General features: G+C 36.8%; 1 protein-coding gene across 1 annotated transcript in view; it reads right to left on the bottom strand.

Moving 5' to 3' along the window:
- Positions 1 to 23,870: 23,870 nt before the first annotated feature.
- Zpld1 (zona pellucida like domain containing 1) overlaps positions 23,871 to 24,867 on the bottom strand; it is a 63,800-nt gene continuing 62,803 nt past the window's right edge. The window contains exons 10-11 of the mRNA XM_038346658.1: positions 24,454 to 24,483; positions 23,871 to 24,046 (exon numbers count right to left, since the gene is read on the bottom strand). Coding sequence (XP_038202586.1) covers positions 23,871 to 24,046; positions 24,454 to 24,483 — 206 coding nt within the window. The remainder of the gene's footprint in view (positions 24,047 to 24,453; positions 24,484 to 24,867) is intronic.

Below are 24,867 nucleotides of genomic sequence, written 5' to 3' on the forward strand. Positions count from 1 at the left end.
TTCACAGGTAAACATTGACTTCTTGACTTAAGTTGTAATCAGCAGTGCTATGCTTACTGTGTGTTATTGTGTTCTTGCTCTGCAAGTAAGAATAGAAGTAGAGACAGGGTTAACCCTGAGATCTGATATTTTCCAAACCTATCTTATTGTTCCCAGCTGTCTGTGGTCAACGTAATCAAATTCCAAGATATGACAAGGACAAGAGGGTTTTTAAAGTCTTAATGTTATTCAGAACTGTATGCATTACCGTAGCATTTAAGAGTGACATTTAGAGAATGAAAGGATGCACCATTAGGAATTATGGGTCTGTATACAAATGAATACAAATGCAAACAGAAAATGTCTTGGCCATTCCCTATTTCTTTCCTGAATCTATGGTTTATGGGTGAAAGCTTCATTGGCCACAAAAACCATTTTGGAAGGATCATTACCAATTGCATAAAAGTTTGACAGTCTAAACATATTAGGTGATTGTTGGCCATAACTTACAGAAAATGCAAGGCTAAGTGGAGCAAAGCCGAGATGTGTGGATTATTGCAAGACCCTGAGTATCGACTACATATTTGAATCCAGGAATTTACCGTTGCCAGTTTAGTATGGCTCTGAGAGCACTTGAAACTCTACGCTGAATGGAGTGGTCATTTGAAGGGTCAAAGATTTTTTGTTTTCTTCTGGAACAGATTTAGAATATTCCCTTTTCTTTGCTGCAAAACTCTACTACGCCTCCTTTGTCCAACCATGAAGCCCCACTCTCGTCTGCGTCACCTAAAATAACTAGAAAGTGCTTTTACCTTTACTCTGGAACTATATCCCCCAGGCCCAGTGGAAATGCAAATTTGTTTATTAAGTAAACAGTCTAATAGAAAGCTAAATTGCCACAGGAGTGGAGACTGACTGTATAGCATAAGCCTGATACTTTAAAATGTGGAGTATCTAAGTGGACATTAATTACACCCCAGGATTCTTTAACTTCATTTAATTTCTTGCATCCCAAATGGTTTGTTTAGTGTGGTGCGCTGGTTATATTCACATGGAAAATAAAATCATAAGATCACAATCAAAAGCACATAAATCATAATGTCTATATTAATGGGGACGCAGGAGACACGGCATGCTCACTGTCATCTGCCGATTCCTGCCTTAGACCTGGCCTTTACATGTGGTCCTTAAATTAAGCCGAGGATGGTAATCGTGATTTGAATTACTGCTGTAATTAATGATGAGATTAAGTTTCTTAAAACTTTAAAATGGCCTTATAAAGTGATTTTAGTATTATGCAAACAAGTTGGACTTTGGGCACTCAGATCCAGGGGGGAAAAGTAGCTATTTAAGTTATTTGTCAATATCTTGAGTGAACTCTGTGGTCATTCCATGATCCGTTAATTGGGGCTTGTAAGTGATGGAATAATCAAGTGAAACATAGAATACCAGAGTGCATGCATGAGAGCTGCTTAGAGAGCTTTAATGCAAACATGGAATCTAGCAGAGATGTGGGGTGATGTTTTCATGGATGCTTACACTTGCTCCTCCTAAAGCAATTCAGGGTGGGGAGCACCGTGAGATGATAGGATCACACACGGATTCACTTCAGCACTACATAAAAGATCTGCAACCTTCTAAACTATGTACTGCAGAATTCCTATGGAGTGGCAAGACAGAAAGATAAGATGAATTCTCCTCTCAACCTTTCACAAGCAACCTTTCTAATTTTGACAGCTGTGCACTGAGTTTTGGGGTGACAATTTTAACACCCTGGTTGCTTCAAGAGATAGAAGTGTCCTTACTTGAAAGTCACATTTTCAACAATTTCAAGAAAATTTAAGAAGCGTGCTAACATTACTTTTAAAATGTTTGAAAGTTGTTCTTGTTTTTCCCTCCTTCTCAATAAATATTCCTTTGATGTCATTCATCAAATTTCAAGGATAATAAGTGATATAAATGGTTCCAAAGAATTCAAGGATAATAAGTGATATAAATAGTTCCAAATAATTCAGTTGCAATTCATTTATGCCAGTTTATTTAACTTAAAACATCATTAGTGCCAGGACATCAAGCCCTACTATGATATACATAGCCTGTGACATAAGCCCTAAAGTTAAATTTCTATTTTTATAGATAATTTATATTGGAGCATACTTAGCTTTCCAGATTGTATTCTTTTTTTTTAAGAAATTGGGTATAAAGTACAGAGTGTTCAGGCATCATACAGTAGAAAAGAAAAACAAAAGGGACTTTTTACTAAATAGAAAGCATGCCAATGAATAATCAAAAACCAGAAAATGGCCCAAGATATAAAGAGTAGTCAGAACAGTTGTAGAGAAAGAATTACATACACAAAGAGACTGAAACTGAGTTGCGGGTAAATTTTAAGGTTGTTATTGGACATCCATAGCAGTTTGACTGTGTAATGACTTCTAGTTTTCCAGAGGACTTGGTCTGATATCTGTTGCAAGTTTTCAAATACTTCCTGACTTCTGACTTCTGATCAAAACTTTATAGTGCCTGAAGAAACCTATGTACTCAGTCATTTTATTTGTGCATCTTGAAAGGAAATACGAATGCATCAAGGAAATCTTACCTGTTGGTATCGGATCTAAAATGGAGTTATTTTGAAGTCTGCAAAAGCCTAGGGTATCACAGTAATTAGAGAAGAGCTAACAGAGCAACATGCACACTTATACTACAAATATTAGTAGGGCAATTCCATTGTCTACATGAGAGAAGTACTGGTAAATTGCAATTATCCACTCAATACATTTCCAGCTTTGCTGGGAGAACCATGACTGGGGCATAATAAGATTAGTTTGTACGAAAATTTTTGTTGATGTTATTATTTCTTTCATGTGTCCTTGGTATCAGCAGTACTGTTTATCATTCCCTGCCAGAGCATGTGAGAGGGTTGTGTAAATTAGACGACAGGATTCTTACTCTGTCTGCTGGTTACTGAAGTATTTATCAGTGTGCTAATTAGAGTCCTGTTTATGAGGCTGGGAGAGCTCATGGCCAATTTCTCACATAGCTCCTGTTGGTGGGCCAGAGTTTACAGAAAGAATGGTTACATCTGCTGTGCCTGTTGCAGCTCAGCATTGATATTTTATTCATTTTATAGCTAGCAGCGATTTTTTCACACGGTATCTGTTGGAAACAGTGGATGCAGTACAAATACCAATGTAGCTATGATATGTTTGCTCTGTTACATCAAGTGGGAAACTTGAAAAAAAAGAAAAAGGAAAATCCTGAGTAATTTGAATATCTTTGCAAACCAAATCTGTAAACAAAAACCAAATCTGTAAGTCACAGAAACAAAAGCATTCCTGCTTGCTTCTACTTGATCACATGAAAGGTAGGACTAGGGATGTCAAGAGAATAAAATCATCTCCATAGGGTGGTTTTAGGAACCCAGGGGATCCAGGGAGAAAGGGGAGTTAAATTTTACACTGGCCCTTCAGTTCCTGCCATGCTTCTGCTTTGATTTAGTATGTTAGTCAGGCAATCAGCCAAGAGCACATGCACTTGTTTTGCTCAGCGTAATTACTAACTTCAGAATGGATATACTATTTTTTTCTTCAGCACATCTATTTTTTATGATTAAATCAAGATTCAAATCAGGAGTGATTGAGATCACACTTTGCTCACAGTAAAAATGACTAGTTTCTCTTGTTCATTGGTGTGAGACTCATTAGCTGTTGACAAATTTCACTCATTTGTTTTAAAAATCAGATGATGTTGGCTGAGTTTTAAATTTTAAAATGAAGAAACTCTATCCTGTCAATTACTTTATAAAATATTTGACATTCTTCCTAATACTATCTGGTCTTTCTAATAGTATCTAGCCACCAATATTATGATCTTGAAATTGCCCTCTGAACTACATCATTCGTGTACTTCACAGTAAATTGTTGCTTACAGGAAAAAAGGATGAGTACTACAGTCTTCCAAAGTAGATCTCACCATACCACCCATCTGACAGACATGGCAAACACTAATTACTGATTATGCCCCTTGGTGATGGTGAGCACCAGGCATTTTTACTTCAATCTACAGTGTTCAACATCTTCTCAAGAAAACAAATTGCAACTAAAGAGAATCAAGAAATATTGAGGGAAAAAGTATGTTGCAAACGTGAAGAAAACAGTCACGAACAAAATACCATTTTCATCTACTCTGAATGCCAAACTCATCCAGATCAAATCAATACAGGGTCTTATCAATAGGTGGGAAAAAAGTCAAACCATTATGGGTGTCCTTCATCACTGTTGCTGATTGACAATGGGGTTTGTTAAAGATCCTATAAAACATTCCAGAAGAAAGATTTGAGTCTACCTTGACATACAGAATTTTGTTTTTTCCCTCTGTCCTTACCTAAGATTTTTATCATAGTGAACTCTGGCTAAATATCAAAAGGATGTACAGGCTAAGAGAAGAACATTAAGAAGACAGGGGAGTATCAAAGCCAACCTCTGTTCCCCTTTGGATTTGGGGATACTGTTTAAAATCAAGCTGGCCTCTATCTGTTGTTCTTTTATTTCCTTACAGTCAGTTTTAGCAAATTTATTACAGAGAAAGAGAGTGTTTCCTTTCCTGCACTGGTGTTGTCTTCATGAATGATGCAGCACAGAGCGCTGTGAAGAACTGAGCAGGAATGACTGCTCAAACATTGCCTTCTCAGCCTCTCAGGATAAGTTGACAAGATAAAAGGAGAAAACATGGATGTGCTTTTAGAACGTAGAAAACAGGCGAGAAAGAATCTGCGTCTCACCATCAAGGCTTCAGAAAGATGAAGAGAATGGCGGAACCAAATAAAGATAGAAATGAGAGAGATGTGGAAGACAGGGAAACTTTCTTAGTCAATATTTAGCTACTTCCACAAAACAAGAAAAGCTACAGTGCATTTAGGTGAGGTGATTGTTCTAAAGGGCAGAAGAATGAAAGGTGGCAAGATATCAAGACAATATTAGAAGAAAAAGTTCTAAAAAGGGGGGGGCATACCGTGTTAATAGTAAGAGGGTATAAAAATGTTTTAGCAAAAAAAGTAATGTAAAACAATAGCTTTAACAAGTTTTACAGAGCTGTTTAAGATGGATTGGGATTCACAATGCCTAGAGCTACAAATGCCAATTAATTACTAGAGTTCTGGTACTACTCAATGAATGCTACAAATAACTAAATTTTTATCAAATTAAAATCTGTAAAAATTATCTCAACTGTTTTCTTATTTGACCAGGACCTAGATGTGCACCGTTTAGAGCAGTGGTTCTCAACCTGTGGTTTGTGAACCTCTGGGGGTGGGGGATCAAATGACTCTTTCACAGGGGCCACATATCAAATTTCCTTTATAGCAGATATTACAATTCAAAATAATAGAGGAATTACAGTTATTAAGTAGCAATGAAATAATTTCATGGCTGGGGGTCGCCACATGAGAAACTGTATTAAAGGGTCTCAGTATTAGGAAGGTTGAGAATCATTGCCTTAGGGGGACTAACTTAAAGGACCTGTTTGCTATTAGGTACAAACTTGAGAAATTGACCAGAAATGTCATCCCTAGTGGCTCAACTTAGTCACCAGTGACACACTGACAGGAGGCCAGACTGGCAGACCTTGTGTTGGGAACTTACACCACATGACCTAAGAAAATACTTACCACAACTTCCCTGTCTCCTCTTCTGTTACAGGTGAGGAAAGTGAGCCTTGAAAGATACAAAGAAGTTTGTCACACAACTAGTAGGTGGCAAAACCAAAACCTGAGTGGATCTGGAAGCAGGCAAACATCTTCACAAATGCAGTTTCCTCTCTCTATAAGAGTTGGTAACGTGCATCAAAGCAAACTCTTCAAGAATATCTTCACATATTTATGTAAAGACATGTAGGACATTGTTTATATTTTTATGTTCTAATACTAGGCCTGCAAGTCTTTATTGGGTGATGTTTTTGCTCTTTAGGCTCTTCTGCGGGTCTGCCACCCAGCTCCCAAATCAATTACACACGAAGGTTTATTCTTAGTTACACGTGCTCGGCTTTAGCTTGGCTTTTTTTCTTGCCAGCTTTACTTAATTTAAGCTGTCCCATCTACCTTTCCCTCTGGGCTTTTATCTTTCTTGTTTCTGTGTATCTTACTTTCCTTCTTGCTCTGCGACTGGCTGCATGGCTGCTGGTCCCTGATGTCCTCCTCCGGTTCTCTCATTCCTCCTTCTTCCTTGTTTATCCTCTTTGTACTCTGCCTACCAGCCCCACTTCTCTTTGCTCTTGCCTCGCTATTGACCACTCAGCTCATCATTAGAAAATCGGGTGTTTTAGACAGGCAAGGAATCACAGCTTCACAGACTTAAACAGATGCAGCATAAACGAAAACAACACACCTTAAAATAATATTCCCCTACAGCTTCTCCAGAAGTGTAATTTGACAGTGTTTAGATTATTCATTATTTGGCTCAAAAGAGACACTGTTTTTTTTAATTTATGATAAAGGAGCGGTCAGAGATAATGATAATAACAGTAGACCCCTCCTAAAGAAGCATGAAGATATGCAGCCACATTCTATTATATCTATTGTGATGATATGCACATACTGAGAAGTTTTTCTACCCATTTGCTAGAGCATCATGGTAGAGTCACTTTCACTTCCAGACACTGATACATCACAAATTCCCAAGGCTTAGGTGATGAAAACCATTTTCCTTTTATCATTCATGCACATGTGGCAATATTTGTACCAAAGTTATTGAATACAGTCAAAGAAAATGTTTCCAACGTGCCTGACTTTTAACTTTGCTGCATAGACTGCCATGGGCTAATTCTGGAGCCCAATTTAAATGTCTGAGGCCACTGAGACCACTTAGAAGGTCACTGTGCCCTAAGTAGGACAGTGGTGATGTGGAGTAATAAATGAGCTGTCCGTAAGGTGTGGTAGCAGCATAAGAATGAGTACTGCACTTGCTCCTTCTGTGCACTGTGCTCTTGTGTGAATGCAAATGTGGGTGTGGTACCCATCTGTACTACAACTGAAATCACAGCATAACAGTCAGAGATTCCTTTTCTCTCTTTATCATTACTGCACTTAATTATACAGTGATAGTTTCAAAATGGATGCATTTGGAGTAACTCTAAGAAAAGAAATGTTGAAAGATCTTCAGTTAGATTCTTATGAGAATGTGGGCTCCTAGTTCAAATGGAAAGGCCATATAAACACAAGTATTAGAGAAACAAGAAGAGTTTTTGTCTTTCAAAATGGACACTGTCATGTCCCTTTTCCCTTCTTGTCTAACCCTTATACAGATGCCATGTTATTTACATGATATATCTGTCCAAGAGTAAGAAAGGTAATAAAGCACAGAATGTGATAAAACTGTTTCTCTCCCAGGAAAGCACTAACAGGGGAAATATCTATTTAAAGCGTACTGTCTCTTTGGTTAAGAAGAAAATGAACTTGCTACAAAGGGTTGTGGAACCTCACTCAGATGGAATTGGTGGTGATTAAAATCTGATGGTAGAATCTAACCATTTAAATTGCAATTTAAATTGGTCAAATAGGATGGAAATCAGAGCCCTTGACAGTCTCAAAATGGGGCTGTAAGAGTGTCTCTGTGAGCATGTGAAATATTGTACTTCTCTCAATTGAAATTAGTGTTGCAAGGATAAAATGAAACAGTTTCTAAATTTATATGACTTTTCATTAGTAGTAAAATGATACTTGCAAAGACGAACATCTTACACTATGTAATGATAAAGAAAAACTGCCAGAAAATTTAAAGCTTTTAATAACAAAGCTGATTAGATATTTTCTCCTTATGAGATTTTGTTATTCCAGGTTTTGTTACTATATAGAGCCTGAAAAGAAATGTAACATGGTAATTTAAAAGTTAGTAAGAAGCTAGTAAATTACCACCTTACATTCTTTCCTAATTTAACTTAAGGTCATGTAGATCAAAATGTTATTACCAACCCAAATACAGGAAATCCCATTACAATATACACATATTATACATGTAATTATACTATTTTAATTAAAATTAATATTTTAATATGTACTAAACTGTTTAACACAGTAAGTAGAAAAATAATATCTGCTTGTACAAAACATAATGAAGTTATTAACAAGGTCTCTAGTGGACGAGAGATTAGGACTTGCCAAAATGAAAGTAGCTGTTTTAACTTTTGCTCAACAATCTTTCCAGTAGTTTACTAATTCCAACTATTGTGTCCATTATCAAAGCTTCCTGCATTGAACCACCAGCTGTCCCATGTCATTGAAGGTACAATTCGTCATCCATTTCTGTCAGGTTCTAGCATGTACCAGAGGAACACCAAGATAGTTTCTAGACCTCACTGTTCAAACAAGGTCTAGATCTCTGAATATGACAGTGAATTAAAGTATATTGATAGGAGAATGATTAAAACACTATTAATAAAAGACAAAAGCCCAGGGCTCAATGGTTAAGGGTGCTTGCTGGTTGTTCAGAGAACCCATGTTCAATTCCTAGCATCTATATTTGGTGACTCACAGCCACTTGTAACTAACTCTCATAGAATGCACACCCTCCTCTAGCCTCTGTAGGCTCCAGCACTGTTACCAGTGCACACACACAGACACATACAAATAAAAATAAGATAAATCCTTTTTAAAATCTATATAAATAAAGGTAAAAATCAAATTTGTATTTTATATCAGTAACTTTCCTTCTAATTAAAATTATTTTCTGAGAATTTTTTGAGAAGTTATAATACATCTACATACTGAACATGTGCACCACATACACACACACACACACACACACACACACACACACATCCCTTTTAACATGCCTAGCTTCCTGAGGATTTTGATTCTCAAGGAAATGTGTGTTTAGCTAACATTAAAAGGTCCATGATGTAAACACATAATGGCAAGAAAAATCATTATTACAAAAAATACACCCACGGAGAAGATACCCTGTGCTTCAGTCCTTTCAGTTCCTTAAAAACTGTGAATAGGCAGATATTCATGAAAGACAGAGGATTTATGTATTTTACCATAGAAACCATGTTAAAATTGAGAGCCCTGATCTTGACAAGAGACTTGGCATAAAAGCAAGTCTAGCTTAGGCCAATGATGCTATAAAAAACAACCATAAAATTCTTCCATATATTTAATAGTAAAATTATGCTCAGAGTCCAATAAAATAAGCATAAATATCTTACATGCATTGATTATACAAGAGAGTATTCTATGCTATAAAGTATACATGTGGCACATAAATAAAGCTGTATTATCCCATAAATTAAACTACTTAAAATTAATATGCTAGCTATAATAAAGATTAAACATTTAATTAACAGTATTTTTGCTTGCCCTCTTATAAGTTTTATGATTTGGATGACCAGAGTATTTTAACTTGCTGTCTAGAGATGCTTGAAAAGAATTCTTTCCTAGGATTCCCTGTCTTAATCACTTAGTTCAAGTGGATAGAAGTCGTGAGCATGCTCAGCAGACTGAGTCTTAAGAGAAGCAGAGAGGAATCCTCCCACACTGGGGAGGTAACTACACATCTATCTAAAAGTCAAAACCTAACCTCACACAAACTGAGACGGATCTAGACAAGCATAAACCTCCAAAGGGAATAAGTGATAGAGATGGCTCCAAGGAGGAACACTGTAACATTCGTAACACTTTCCACCTGCAGCTCCTGGTTCCAGATGGGCAGCAAATGATAGAAACAGAGACAGGTGAAAAGGCTAGGCAGGTTGTCATAAAAGTGAGTAAGTCAGAAATGAAGTTGTGACAGGTGACAGTGGGGAAGAGTTCAGTTTGATGGACATGCAGAGGTCCAGATAATTTCAAGAGAGCCAGTGTCAATGGGTCTGAGAGAGAGAGCAAGATAAACAATTGTAAGTCCCTCTCGTCCCCTTTGATGGACGAGATAGCCCTGAAACATAAACAAATCTGTTTTCTCATCACTGGCTTTGCAGTACCTTCAGCTGGGCAGCTCAGAGCAGGGTTCAGCTGGGCAGCTCAGAGCAGGGTCATACTGGCACACCCTCCAGAACATTGGAGCTCAAGTGTCCCGACTTGATGATAAAAAAAAAGTTCTTATTTTTCAGAATTGAATCTTTGTATTAGCTTATTTGGTCTACCAAAACAACAACAACAACAACAAAAATGCTGTAAGTTGCATGTTATATAAGCAAAAAAATATATTTCTCACATTTGTGGAGACTGGCATCAAAGATCAAGGCACTTGTAAATTCAGTGTCTAGAGAGAGCCAATCTGCCTGCTTTTAGTACCATCTACCTTAGTTCTCACTGTTGGGAGAGGTACATATACTCCCTGGGGCTCTTCTATGACGGAAGATCTTCCATAATGAATTTAGAAGTTGTGCAGCATCTGCTTAGTTAGAATGCATGAAGCCCCAGGTTCAATTGTTATTATGAAAAAAAAAAGGCAAGAAGAATTTTCCAATTTGGGCAACAGACTGATGAAGATCAGGGTGTTGCTTCCCAAGTCACTTGGTCAAATCTCACTTCTCTCTTTTTTTTTCTGTTACTGTGATAAATACCTTGACAAAAGCAAACAAGGACGTCAAACTCAGTCTCTAGTGCTGCACTTTTTCTAACAAGTCTCTTCCTCCTAAAGGTTCCAAAACCTTCCCAAATAGCACTACCAGCTGGGGGCCAACTATTCAAACATAAAGAGTCTAAGGGAGACATCACTTACTCAAACCATAATAAATTAATTTTAAAATTAGACTTCAATACATAAATTTTATCAGGACACAAACCTTCAGACCACAGCAGTTCTGGAAGTATATGAATGATCCTCACAGCAAATAATTTGGTGATAGATGGCAATGAAGTGGTGTCTTAAATGTCAGTTTAAGTACTCGAAAATGCATAAGCCTTGGTGAGTGTGCTCTTTCTAATTTGTTTTCTCATTTGTGAGGTTATTGGCTCTTTCCCCCCTTACCTCATTCTATTAAGAGTGCAAAGTCTGTCAGGGAAATGCAAAAGCAATTGTGAGCAGTCACATGGGGAGACAATCTATCACTATCACTCAGCTTCAAACCTATGTGATCTGCAGAGGTAGTGATGGAGCAATAGTGAGCCTGACTTGAAGCTCATCACTTCAGCATTTGGAATCCTGCTCACGTCCTCATCTTATTTATTGAATGCTAATACTCCCTAAGGGAACTATCATTCCATTTTACAGATTAAGAACCTGATTCAAGCATTTGTAAGTTATAAATGCAGATCTTAGCTTCCAATCAAGGTCTGTGCCCAAGGTCTCCCACAGAGTACATCTACAAAAATACTTGTTCTGTGAATAAATTAATGGGTGAGTTTTCTTTCCACCAATGGACAATGTTCAAGAGCACAACAAGTAAAATAGGGAAGAGAAGTTAAGTAACAACAGAGTTGTTCTTCATATTTCGAGGAACGAAGGCACCAGTAGTAACTCAGCTTCATTGGATGCTGGCAATGTTCTGGTCACTTGATAACCAACTTATATTACTACTTAGAAGACCTGGCAAAGTTAAGTAGTAAAAATACTGCTGTGCTTTCACTTGGTGTGCACAAGGACACTAGAAGACACGCCTCAGTCCGAACTGAAACTGTGCTAGGCTGACGCCATGCCTCATGGTCTTAGAACTTGCTTCTATTCCACCTAAAATTAAATAAAGTGACAATAGTGACAAAGAAAAGGTGGAATAGTAAGAGGAGAAGAGGAGAAGAGGAGTTCAAGAAGTGTAAGGTTGCTATCTACCACACTCTGGGTCTTAAACTTACATAGATTTGCTTTAGTTCTCACAATAGCCCTAAATGCTCTCGTGAAACTTCCACTCAGGATAAGACCATTGACAAGATATTCAAAGAGGCCTCCTGACTTACCCAAGTTTATGCAACTAACAAATAATAAAAATGTGATTCAAACCATTCCCAGTTCTAAATCATACAACCCGTATCTATCACATATGGTACGGTTGAAGTGAAGCCTACACAATTTAGACAGCTACAAATGTTCGCTCTCAGTAGAAATTTGTGTCTCTAAGCCATAGAGTGATGGTGTAAATCACAAACAATCCCACACCAGTTTGGAATTATGATTAATAGAATGGTTATTTATTTAAAGGGGAAAAAACTTACAGATCACCGTCCCAGACAACAGCCCTCTGCGCAATCAGGAAGGGAGCCTAGTCGTCAGAAGCGGAGCCGGAAGCCAGAGAGCGAGCGGAGGGAAGTGGCCGCATTTTTAAAAAGAGAGACCACGCCCCAATGGGCTGGTATCTCAGTGGCTATTGGCTGAAGGAGCAGAAGGAGCTCCCGCAACACCTCCCCCTTTTGTTTAAGTAAGAGAGTTCTAAACCTACTATGAAATTATATACAATAAGCACAAATATCCTATTCCAACTAGCTTAAGTCTTGTATAATAAATAACTTGGCCAAGTCATGAGAGGAAAGTAACTACATTTATATAGTCTTCAACCCCATCGAAGATCTGAGAAGGAAAATAATGTTACCTGAGTAATTAGGAAGTGCATTCAAACAACTTCTAAAACATGTAACAAATCACAGAGACAACTAGCTACCTGGACAATCACCCAAAGTCACGTTTGCAGCGTTGAAGCAACCAACTTTGGCTAAGGCCTAACGTAACTGACATACCATTTTCAAAGGCAAGAAACTTTTCAGAACTATCTTACCCTGTCTTGGCAGGATATGACAGTCCTGTTTTATCCATTTATGGATGCTCTGTATCTGTCAGAGGTTGAGGTATGGGCATTTCTTTGCCCAAAGGCCAGTTCTGCCAAGAAGAAAGGCTCCACGTGGAGTGTCTTTGGTGCTCAACATTCTCTCGGGAATAGATTGGTGTTGCCAGGAGCAATTGTGTCTCACTACCAAATTATTTGTCTACCATGGAACTCTGAGTTAAATTAAAGGCCATTTTCTACAGCTCTTTGAAGAGGTTGAAGATTATCTATCTATTCTGAGTATAATCTCTATTTATCTAACGAACCTGATTAGTCTAATTATAAATGACAAACATAGATGACTACTGATCTATATAATTCTCAATACCTATCTAACTTAAAGACTAAGACAATAAACAACCGTGCAATAAATGAGGACAATATGACCTCCAAATATAAACAATGTACAAATATACAATGCAATATGATAAATACATATAATATATATATCAATACAAGAAGTCACAGGTTAGTGCAATCAATTAGGTGAGAATGCTGTGCAAAATAGAGTGGATTTATTTCATAATGAAGGCATCATTCCAGTTTTAGACAATGCGTACAGTGTACTTGTCTGTCTTCTTGGGGACACATATGGTGCCACTGCCTCTGGTTCTCCCTTGTAACATTCTGATGTTAATGTCATTCTTATTTTAGAAAGTGTTATAGAAGTTCTGGCAGAAAATTGAATTGTGAGTGAATGCAGTTGGATCTTATTTTGGTGTGTGTACAGGCAAAATAAGCACGGCCAAGAGGTAAGAGAAGAAAATGATCCATTGGTTGTAACAGAAGGGAGAGCAGGGGAGTTATTACAAAAGCAATGCCCTCCCCTCAAAAAGGAAGTGAAACTGAGAATTTCCCATTAAGAAGTCTATGTGTACTCATACAGCAAAGTATAGACATCTTCCTAAGGACGTGCGGTTAAGTGTGTTCCTGAGTATGCTAAGTTTAAGGTTGCAGATGAAGAAAGTAAGATAGAGAGGTATGTTTTGCTCAGTAACATGAAACATATATGTAAAAGGCTAACTTAAAGGCAGGAACACTTTGGGGTATGTTCAGTTTGCACCATAAAATATCACACAGAAATGTTCTAGGCATGCTCCAAATAACTTTAGATGAAGAATGAAAGATACTTTGAAGACAATATAAGAATTTGACCTGAAAAGTGACTACCTTCCTTAGAGGCTAGGAGAATCAATTAGAAGGGGTACTAAGAAGAAAGTATGGGATTCCTGAGTTGTACTTCTGACCAGTACTCTGACAGTAAGTAGTAAGGGTACCAGTCATGAGCACACATCTGAGAATCATTAAATACTGTAGTACAAGGGAGAAAATGTTTTATTTGAAACAGAGATTCTCTCTGTATCCCTAGATGACCTGCAATTTGCTGTATAGACAAGGCTGCCCTCAAGTTTGCAGAGGTCCTCATGCAAACCAAATGTTGGGATGGCAGGTGTGTCACAGTGCTCAGCCAGGCCCTGAAGTGACCCTGAGTTTCTATTCACTTCTCCTTACTTCAGACCAACACTCATTAGCTGATGCCATCTATCAGAAGTTAACACCATGTGTCTTAAACAAGTGCTCCGTTTCTCGTCTTCAAGCATATCAAGACCTCCAGAAAGCTCCAAACATGATTTGCAGACCCGATGCATTCCAGTGAGTCCCACATTTTCCTGAGCTTAGGAAGCAGAGACACCGATGTCAAATAAGATGAAAGTTAAAACAATATTGTCCATAGTTTTGTAAATGAAGAGTAGATTGCGCTAATTTTAAGTACCTTGAGTATGTCCTATATAACCAACATAATCTAAGATGTTTCCCTTCTTCAATATTGTAGAACTTGTTCATTTAACTGTCAATAATCAGACAGAAATAAGGTTTTGCTCATGTTTTGCAAATGATTTTTTTTAAAAAAAAGTATTTTTCATAACTTTATTGTGAGCTTTGAGTTTTTTAGAGCTGTGAGAATGGAGATGGGCGAAGCGATGGCTGACTGTTTCACTCTGACAGGTCCTTTGGCACAATTATTTAACGTGAGCATTATTTAAATGTGAGAGTGAAATGAATCTGTCCTAGTATAGTTTTTAAATTTCAGTCTCAACATCTTATCCTCCATCTACATTTAAAGCAGTGTATCATTCTTTGCTTCCTCCTTCCATTTAGAGTTAGCACAGAACTTAAACATTGAAGAATGTTGACTAAAAAGTCAAAGCGAAACACATTGCTGTGCTATCCTTGGCTCTGTTATTCTCTTACCCCATCTGAAGGGAAAAACGCTGATTTTTGAATTGAGGCAAAATGTGATTGTTTTTTGGATCTGTACAGCTGACAATTTTAAAAAGCCATGCTGTCTTTTCAGCTCTATTTTAACACTGTAGGGTACTAATAAAGCTATTTTCACATGGCTGTCATTTTGAGGAAGTGCCCAACATGGAGAGAAGTTAGTGGAGAAGCTGACATTACCACCTTTCTCTTAGCCTGGCCGGAATGGTGCTTGCATTACTATGGAGAGATATGATAGCTGTGTTTACTGTGGGATCCTAGATACCCAATTGGAGAACTGCCTAAGAGGTAGTAGAAGGATGATGGCAAATTAACAGCACAATTATCATTGATATAAAGATGAAGTGAGGTGAAAATGCACACAAAATAGTTATGTGCTTAAGAAATGGGTCACATAGAAGTGAATGTATAATCTAAAGAATTTATGTATCTTGATCATATGTCATTTTTCTCAAGAAACAGCAGCCAGTGATGTTGTACTCATTCTGGATATTGCCTTTAAGTACAAACAATATTCATTACAGGCAGCTACTCTCAGCCCGAAAGGAAAATGGGAACACAGATTATTTTTAAACAAACAAACAAACAAAAGCTGCAATCTCCAGAATGGGGGATTTTGTTGTTTTTGAGAGGGAAAATGCTGAGATGATGATCCTACACATTCCAGCCAATGGCTCCAGAGAGTGTGGACAAACATAATTTTCAGTGTTGACATAATAGAGATGATGATGCTTTTCAGCCATTTCCCAGAGCACAACTCATTTTCTGTGTGTGCCTGGTTGTGTGACCCTAATGCTGGTGTTGTGGGGAGAACAACTGCATAGCTGAAAAAGAGTGAGTCAAGTAGCTCTTTCATTGCTGTCAAAAGGAGTCAGAGTTCCTGCATCTGCTTAGTATGCTGCCATGGTTTAATCTGAAGTACATTGCAGATCATTTATGTGCTGAGTAAAATGTTAAAATTGTTCGAGGATGAGCAAAACCATTGAATTTTAACTACCTCTCAGGAAAAAAAAAAGATTTCAAAAATTTTATTCCTTGATTTGTACACTTTTAGGTACAATTTTTCCATAGATGAACATAAATGAAGTTAAAAACTGATGTTTATGATAATAATACAGACAGAATACATTTCCCAGTTTTTCGATTAGCAGACAACTAAAGAAAAATGATTTCCACTTTTAATGACCTGGACATTTTCTCAAGTGTTAAGAGCTATAGAAGATACTGTATTAAAACAATTTCCCTTGGTTGTAATTGTTTCTATCAGCTTCATTCTTGTCTTTTTCTGTTTGAGCTCATATTATGCTTGTGTGTGTACCCTGTTTTTATTCATTTTTTACATTACAGCATAAGAGTTTTCTAGTTTGATTAACAAGTCTTCTGTAATGAATTTTCTGTGGCTTTTATATTAGTATTATATCACACAAAACTACCATACTACAACGAAGATAAAGCTAAGAATTCTGTATTTAAGAACGTGTTTTATGTAATATTTCTGTAACCAATGCAATAATGAACATCTTTGTATACAAAGCAACACAGCTAACATTGCAAAGGCATGAGTAAACGATGATGCATTTAAGTTGGATCCTCAGATAGGCTGGTCCTCTTCACATGCTCAGTAAAGACCACATTTCCCAGATCTTCTTGCTGGTACAGTTGACTACATGATTAGGTTTTTCCCAGTGTATAATGAAAGTGCCCTGCAGGAGCGGCCAAAGCCCTTCCTTAATCTACGCATGCTTCACGTCTCTTTTTTGTACTTTTCTCCATTTTTGAATCATAGAACAAGGGCTACAGGAGCAGTGGGACTAAAGGAAGCTCAGCCAGAAGGCTGTGTGGAGTAGACTGAGATTTTACCAGGTGTCTTGGGAAGCAACAACTTCTTGATCTTCATCAGTATGTTGCCAAACTCAGAAAATTCTTCTTGCCTTTTTATTTTCACAATAAGATTGAACCTGGGGCTTCATGTATTCTAAACAGGTAGTGTACAACTCAGATAAATTTATTCTGGAAGATTTTCTCTCATAAAAAATTCTAGGATGTATATTTGCCTCTCCCAACAGCTCTGACAGTTACATAAAAAGTCTATTTTATATTGGACCTATCATATCTTGTAACTAATTTATGCAATAGAATGAAGTTCTAGACAGTAGGAATATTCCTATTTTATAATGAAATAAGATAAGCATAGTCTTGCAACACACAGCAATAGCATCTATAGTAATGCCACGGCATGCTAAACCCAACTGGGGTAAATTTGACATCTATTAGTGGTACACTATCTATAAAATCACATTAATCAATAAGACGTAGTCAATCCTCATCTTTCACAAGTATTGTTATATATAAGAATATTTGTTCCAAATAAAAAATAAGAAATTGGTAAGAGGAAATTCTTAATATTTAACTCCAAAAGGTGAATTAACTAATGAATTAAACCTGGAAGATAGATAATCCCTCGAATGTATGCAAAAAAATGTGCTTTGTATTACTCCCAAGCAAAATTTCTATTATGAAATCATCACTGTAAGATATACTACATGAAGTATTCTGTAAATAGTAAGTATTCTGTTTTGTTATACTTTTCTCTTTCATATTTCATATAGATTTAAAACTATCATTCATGTAATAGAGAAAGTTTAGCAATTACTTTGTGGTTCATAATTTTCTGAAGACCATATGTATAAAGTGTGAGATCACATTTGCATTTTATGGAGCTATTTCACCGCCGTCACCATGTAGTATTAAAGATATAACTTGGAAATTTAAATTTATTTCTAATTTTACAACCAACCTCTATTATTAAAATCTTCCAAGTAAATAAAAACCTCACATAACAAGTTAACTAGACATAAAAACCTTTCAACTCAATGAATTCTATACACATATAATAGGCATTCAGAACAGAAACTTATAACCTAATTTTAATGGGAAGGTTTTATTTTAAAAAGGCATCTTTTCAAGTTGAAAGACATTATCTTTTACTTAGTAAGTGTTTGAGGTTTTTTGTTTGTTTGGTTGGTTGGTTTGGTTGGGTGTTGCTTGGTTGGTTTTTTGGTTTGGTTTGGGGTTTTTTGCTCCAAGGCTTCCAAAGACAGGATTGTTGCTACCCACAAAGATGAGACTTTCAAGAACACTGTAGCCCACACACAGCCCTTTTATCTCTCATAGCCACGAAGTCAGGAAATTTGGGGAAACACAACCTAAGTTTAAGCATCTTATAAATTTTATCTTTCAAGATGAAAAATGTGACTGATGTGAAAATGACTACTTTAAAAGCAAACTTGTAAAAACAAAAAGCCCATGTTTCCTCCCGTGCTAACAACCTGGCAATACTGAACCAGAAAGCCAGAGTTGGAGTCACATACTTTCAGAGGAGTTGCCTAAGGGTGAGATGGTTCAGCTCCCATTCTGAGGAGGAAAGCAATCTGAACTAAGATGAAGAGATTTCAGCCACAGGATGTTGATGTTAAACCTGAAAGTACGAAAGAACACGTGCCGTGTGATCAGGATACACTTTATTGTCAGGAAAGCATTCAAATCTTGTAAATAAGTACTGATAGGGAAAGTCACCGTCTTTAAAGATAGATTCCTTTTTGGTCACCAAATGGAAGAAATAGACCAGAAGAGAAACCAAAATGGACTTGAACTTACTTGAAAATTCCAGCGTCTATATATTCTAAGCATTTAAATCAAAATATGCATATGTACTATTCTAGGATTGTAGAAACCCTGTTGCATGCATTTTTCTGTAAGTTTAAAACTGTTTACGGGATTTTAACGGAAGTAAGTTTATGGGGACTGCTATGTTATACACTCGATTAATCCTTTTTTATTCTCAAACCACAGCTCTATTTTTCTAATTCAAGCTACATATATGCATATGTAAGCTGATATAAATAGACAAAATAGATAGATAGAGATAATTACTTTGATTTTCAAGCACCTTGAATAAGTAATTCAGTGTCTAAGTACAAACAAAATGGTAGCCATACCAATCTAGAGAGAGGAGTCCATGGGTTTGGAAGCCAGTGGAGTAGTGAGAGACAAATTTCTTCATAGACAAAACTGGGAACTTAACATCAACTGAATGCACAATGTTTGATCTTAGAAATCTCTGCAATAGTTTATTAACTAAATAATCATGCCAATCTATTGATTTAACCATGTTGTTCTTTATATTTTAAATGAAATTGTGTTAGAGCTGTAAAGACAAAAATCATATATATATGAAAATATATATGACTATATATATTCCTTTGACAAACTAGAAAGAATTAAAAATTTAAGAACACACTAATGAGAGAGAGTTAATCAACTTTGCTCCATATTGTACTCAGTGGTTGGGGTGAAATACCTAAAAATACAGATCTTATCTTTTAAATTTCAAATGAGCAGGCCCAATGTCTTTCAAAAACAGCAAGCTATTTTATACTCTATTGTACCTCCATGGTAACAAATAACAGCTTTTAGATAATAAGTTGATTCTAATACCCAAGAAATAAATAATTACTAAAAACAATATTTTCTCTAAGGTAAATTTTCATGGTAGTCAATTTTCCACTACTTAAAAACACAGAGGCAAAGCTACATAGGAAAGAAGAAATGGCTTCATGACCTATGCATCCTTGATTCAAAGTTGCGTGCTATTTTCAAGCCACTAACTCTCCCAGAATTAACGCTGTTAAATTGATTAGCCTGACAATCAAGATGATATGGATGCTGTCTGTGCAATGCTAACACAGCTTTGCTCCTCATGAAACTGAAAACATGGGCCCCGTAGCTTTTGACTGTAGCTACACACCACAACAATGCTGCTCTTTTCTTTACAGAAAATAAAGGTAAAAATTGAGATAGTCACCTTGGTAATGGAGGCGAAGAAAGAAATGTTCAGATTTGTGAAGAACAGGGGAGTTGAAGATTACAAGCAGTTCTCAATTTCTCTTCATATAGGTTTAAAAATGAAGATTGCTTAACAGGGATTTCAAAGAGTTATGTCAAATGAGCACAACCCCACCCCAGCCCAAACCAAGTCTTTCCTTGCTGTTTCAGAAAAGTACATTAGTCAAGGCTATTTTATTTCTCTTGTACTACTTGGAATTGCAGACTGATACAGTTTCCCCAAAAGCTGCATGGGAAGGCAGGCTCACAAACACAAATATATAATCTTTCATCTGGTTTCCATTTACCCTGAGCCAGTGCCAGAGATGGGCTGCATCTTGTAGCATAAAGGTAACAGTGATCAACAATTCTAGGACTGTTTCCTCCAAGAACTAATTTCAGATTTTTGGATCACGATCCTTTAGATCTAGATAATAAGTATTTTAAATGACTTTAACAGTTTTGTCAAATTTTCTAACATATTTTATGCATCCATTCCCTAATGTCCCGGACTTTAGGGACTTTTGTTTATAACCATGTACTATGTCCAGTCATATCAGAGACTGATGAGAACAAAAAGCAAGAATAAAATCTCCTTTCTTATTGCCTCCCAAGCTTTGACTTTATTTCTCTCTTACCTTTGACATGAAGTGAGACATTAATTCTTTCTGGATCTGGCTTAGGCTTTCTGATTGCAACCTTATCGTCAGTCTCCCTGGGACTCACCTTCCCATACATACAAATACATACAGCAGATTTTGTGCTTCTTCAGACTCCACAAGTATGTGTCAATTCCCTTCTATATATTATATAACTTTCTATTATATTTATATAATTATATTACTTTCTATTTTGTATATAAATACTATTCTTGTGCATCATTATTTATGGACTAAATATGATAGTGTTTATTCTTTCCTATAGAATTCTGAGGAATATTTCAACTTTTTCAGGTATTTGTTTTGTTTACTAACCAAGTCTTAAAGTACAAAGTACAAATTGGTATGTTTGTGTTAAAGGTTCCCTCACTTGCAAATAAGTGAATAGTCTCATTGCCAAAAGCAACTGGTCTACAGTCAGTTTGGTTTTTTACTTATAAATATGGAATGAGAATATCTATGTTCAGGTTCTCCATTCTCTCATAATTCTCTCCCACCAAGTACTGTGAGAATTCAAGGAACTATGCTTTATATATCTTCACAGCAGGTTGTCCCTCTAGTCTGGCTTCTGACGGCTGCCTCTGAGGCTACCCAAAGTGGTGTTACATGTTGTACTTCCCCCAAGAACTCTCAAAGCAGTGGTGCTCCCTAAGCTAATTCTCAGGACCAAAGAACTCATGCCGCGCTCAGAAAGACTGGATTCTTCCTGAGCCCTGAAAAAGAGTTCTCTTCAATGTGTTTATCTCCACCTCAGCTTCCCTAAGGTGGATGGAAGCCAGCCAGAACCTGTTGGATCTGCAACTACACAGAAGCTGAGCTTCCATCCTTTTCACCTTTTACTCCACCGACCAAAGTATTAAAGTCCATTTTAGTCAGTGCTCTAGCTCCAGGTAAAGGGTAGATCTATCCCCACTGAAAGTTACTAAAGGACTACAAATCAGCCCTGTGGCCAGGAAACTCATTGCTGCTAGGACAGACTTCATATGTCTACAGATATCACTGCCTTCCGTGTTGAAGCTTATTTTAGAATCACCTTTTCTCAGCATTCATGAAAAAATAAGATACAAAAGATAGGGAAAAGAAATGCCATCTTAAATAGTCAAGTAATATTTTCAAAATACTCATTTATAATTATTTTATTAATTTTGTACATGTCATCAGAACTTACCCCTGAAGCTCAGGGAAAAAAAAAGCAGTTTGAGGTATTAAAATTGAAAAGACATTTGCACATGTTTGTAAGGACTTCCCACTACAATAACCAAATAAAAAAGTCAGTGTAACTAAACAGAACTTACAGTTCGGGGATTACCAGGGAAGCTGAAGGAAGCAAACCTCGCTAATTGCTGTATAACTTTGCTTCTCTTGTCCATGATAAAAAGGCAGCAAAAAATAACATGAGACTTAAGTTGTCTCCAAAATAATGTTGCGGATTATTCAGCTCTATGTAAAGAAGTGTAGGACTCAAAGGCCAAAAGCTGACCCAATCCAGCCATCCAAATGCAGAGTTCTAACAGACAAACCAGTTTCAGGGATCTAATGCCTGATTCACAGAGCTTAAACTTGAACACCTACTTACCCTTGGCATCTGAGATAGGTTTGTCATGGCATTTCAGTACTGTCTGTGTACACAGAGGGCCATACACTGTGATGGTCCGTTAATCACGTTAACACAGAATCAAAGACAAGATTGACTTTTTAAGTGATTTAATTTTTGTTTGATATTGAAGAAATTATCCAGGATTTGTTTTTCCCCATCCCATTTCACTTTGTGCCTCCCACCTTGAAATAGAAAAGTTGAGGTAATTATCTAACTAATTGTTGTAATATAAACACTTGCTCCTGAAATATTCTAGCAAATTGGAGAAAGGGTGGTCTTTTAACTTGGTGATTGATTTAATTATTATATTAATTTGCAGTGTGCATACTCCCCTTGAATCAAATCTAAAACTGAATATTGATTTGCATATTGCATATTAAAAATCTGTCCTGAATAACAGGTCACAAATTATAGCAGTGACATGTCTACGTTAATACAGTATTACCAGGAGCTACACACCGGGCTTTGGTGTCTGTCACTGAATTCTTTTACTTGTTCAGCTGTGGAATAATTTGAACACTAAAAAACTGTGTTTTTTTTTTATTGCTTTTATGTTAAACATGTAGTCTTTAAAAATGGCTTTACAAATATTTTTCAGAACTGTTAAAGGATCAAATCCTTTCACTATTGAGTACTAAGGGAAGGTGCTTTTCATTCCCAACTGAGCACGACATCTAAAAAATGACATCCGACAAAGACAGCCCCTTTGGACATTTATTGCCCCACGTGTCGTCATGAAATGTTTAGGAGAAAGGAACAACTTTTTCATGTTGGCTCCTAAAGTGTTCCACAAACTTCACTTCATATGCATTTCCTCTTTGTTCTGGGATTTAAAAATGATGCTAGCTTGTTAGAAAACCCTGACAGGTGCGAAATGCATGCATGGTGTTGACAGTGTCTTCTTCTTAGGCAAAGACTTCTGAATTAAGAAGAACCTTCCCATAGTGGCCTCGCTGCTGGACACCTAGAAGCTGAGTGTTTACCTGGCAGGAGGAATCGCCTGTGTTGATGCTCTTACAGGAGTCAGGACCAGAGCCTCATAACCATTCACATTCAAAGAAGTAATTTTCTAGGGGACACTCTGTATCCTTCAGACATTAACAACTACTTTCACTATTTGTTTTACAAATAGATTTCCCAAGAGTGCTTTTCATTTTGTTTGGTGTTTTCTTTTTAAACAAATGTCATCGGGAATGAAAATCAACCCATGACACAGGTAGATCAATAGAAAAAGTAGTTAAATCTCAGGTGCCCCATTAAAATGTAACCTTAAGCTAGAGTTATCTGGAATCAAACAAAAGTAACTTCCATTTTGAGAACAGATATACAAGTTAATATTATTGTATTGGGCTTAACTGCTTAGCAGAAAATGCAACAAATTCTTTTTTCCCATGTGCTTACGTTTATCTCTTACGTCAACCATCAACAGAAATTACAAATAATGTGAGAAATGACTGATCCTTTAATATCTAAGTCCTGAATATTTGTATTTATTGTCAATGTTCCCATTGGTGATAGGAAAATAGGGTTGGTCACTTACACAGGTGGCAGTAGCAATATCATCAAAATTCTTTCACTATCTTAACACTCATGATCTACAACATGAAATATATCTAAGCTAAAAAAAGAATATCCAATGTGGCTGGTATTCAACTCAGATGGAATTCTGTCCACAGTCTCATGGAGTAATCAATGAAGCCTCCTTCTGGGAGTAGAACCAGTCATTGTCACTCAAAGACGGGATTTCTTACACCATTCAATACCAGGCTGTTGGATCCCTTTCTGTGTAGAAGGGCCAGTGAGCACACAAGGAGGGAGAAACTCATGACTCCCAGAATGACCATTCCTGATATCAGAGAGCTGGTGACGGCATTCAGCTGGAAGGGAGGTGCACTCAAGGAACCTGTAAGAATCAAGCACACTGTTATGTCTTCAAAATGTGTTTATCTCACCTCCTTCCACTTTGCTCCTACAGAATATCCCCCACCTCTATCTCACAGCGCCACACTGGAGTATGCACTAATCTATTAACAATAATTCAACCAAAGACCCAAAATATTGTATCAGTTAAAGTGTGGTATCCCATAAACAGGCAAAACAGAACAGAACAGAACAGAACAGAACAGAACAGAACAAACAAAAGCTAAAAATGCTATAAAAATTGCCCAAGGCATCACATATGGGTTTAAAATTCCCCTGTGAACTGTTATTTAAGAACTTGTGAAGCTTATTATACTAGTAAGATACAGTTTGATAACAGATCACCAAAACATTCTGAAACATTACTCTTTTATTTGCTAATTATCTTACCAAGCTGTGAATTGTTGGTTGGAGTCTCATCTGAGGAAAGATAACAGAAAAAAGAAAGTGAAAATGTCTCTCCAGACACTTGCTTTTCTGAATTCTAACTCCCTAACTTTGAAACTTCATCCCTATTCATCTTCCCCACCCAAGCTCCATGGACAACTCATGAATGAAAGTCTGTAAACCTTGGTTTTGCCATTTTCTATTCCCTGTGTACCAGATTTCATCCTCAAGTCTACAAATAACATCACAAAATATATTATACTGTATTCTCTCCTGCCAACGCTGTTTCATCATTTTGTCTCTGCCAGGTTAGTGAGGGCAGAAATTGTTAACAGCTACTACATTTTTTATGAACTTATAACCTGCCATTTGTTATTCTGTTACAGAGAAATAGTCATTATTTGGTGTCACTCTATT

Source organism: Arvicola amphibius, chromosome 10 (genome assembly GCF_903992535.2).
Source record: "Arvicola amphibius chromosome 10, mArvAmp1.2, whole genome shotgun sequence".
NCBI classification, from domain to species: Eukaryota; Metazoa; Chordata; class Mammalia; order Rodentia; family Cricetidae; genus Arvicola; species Arvicola amphibius.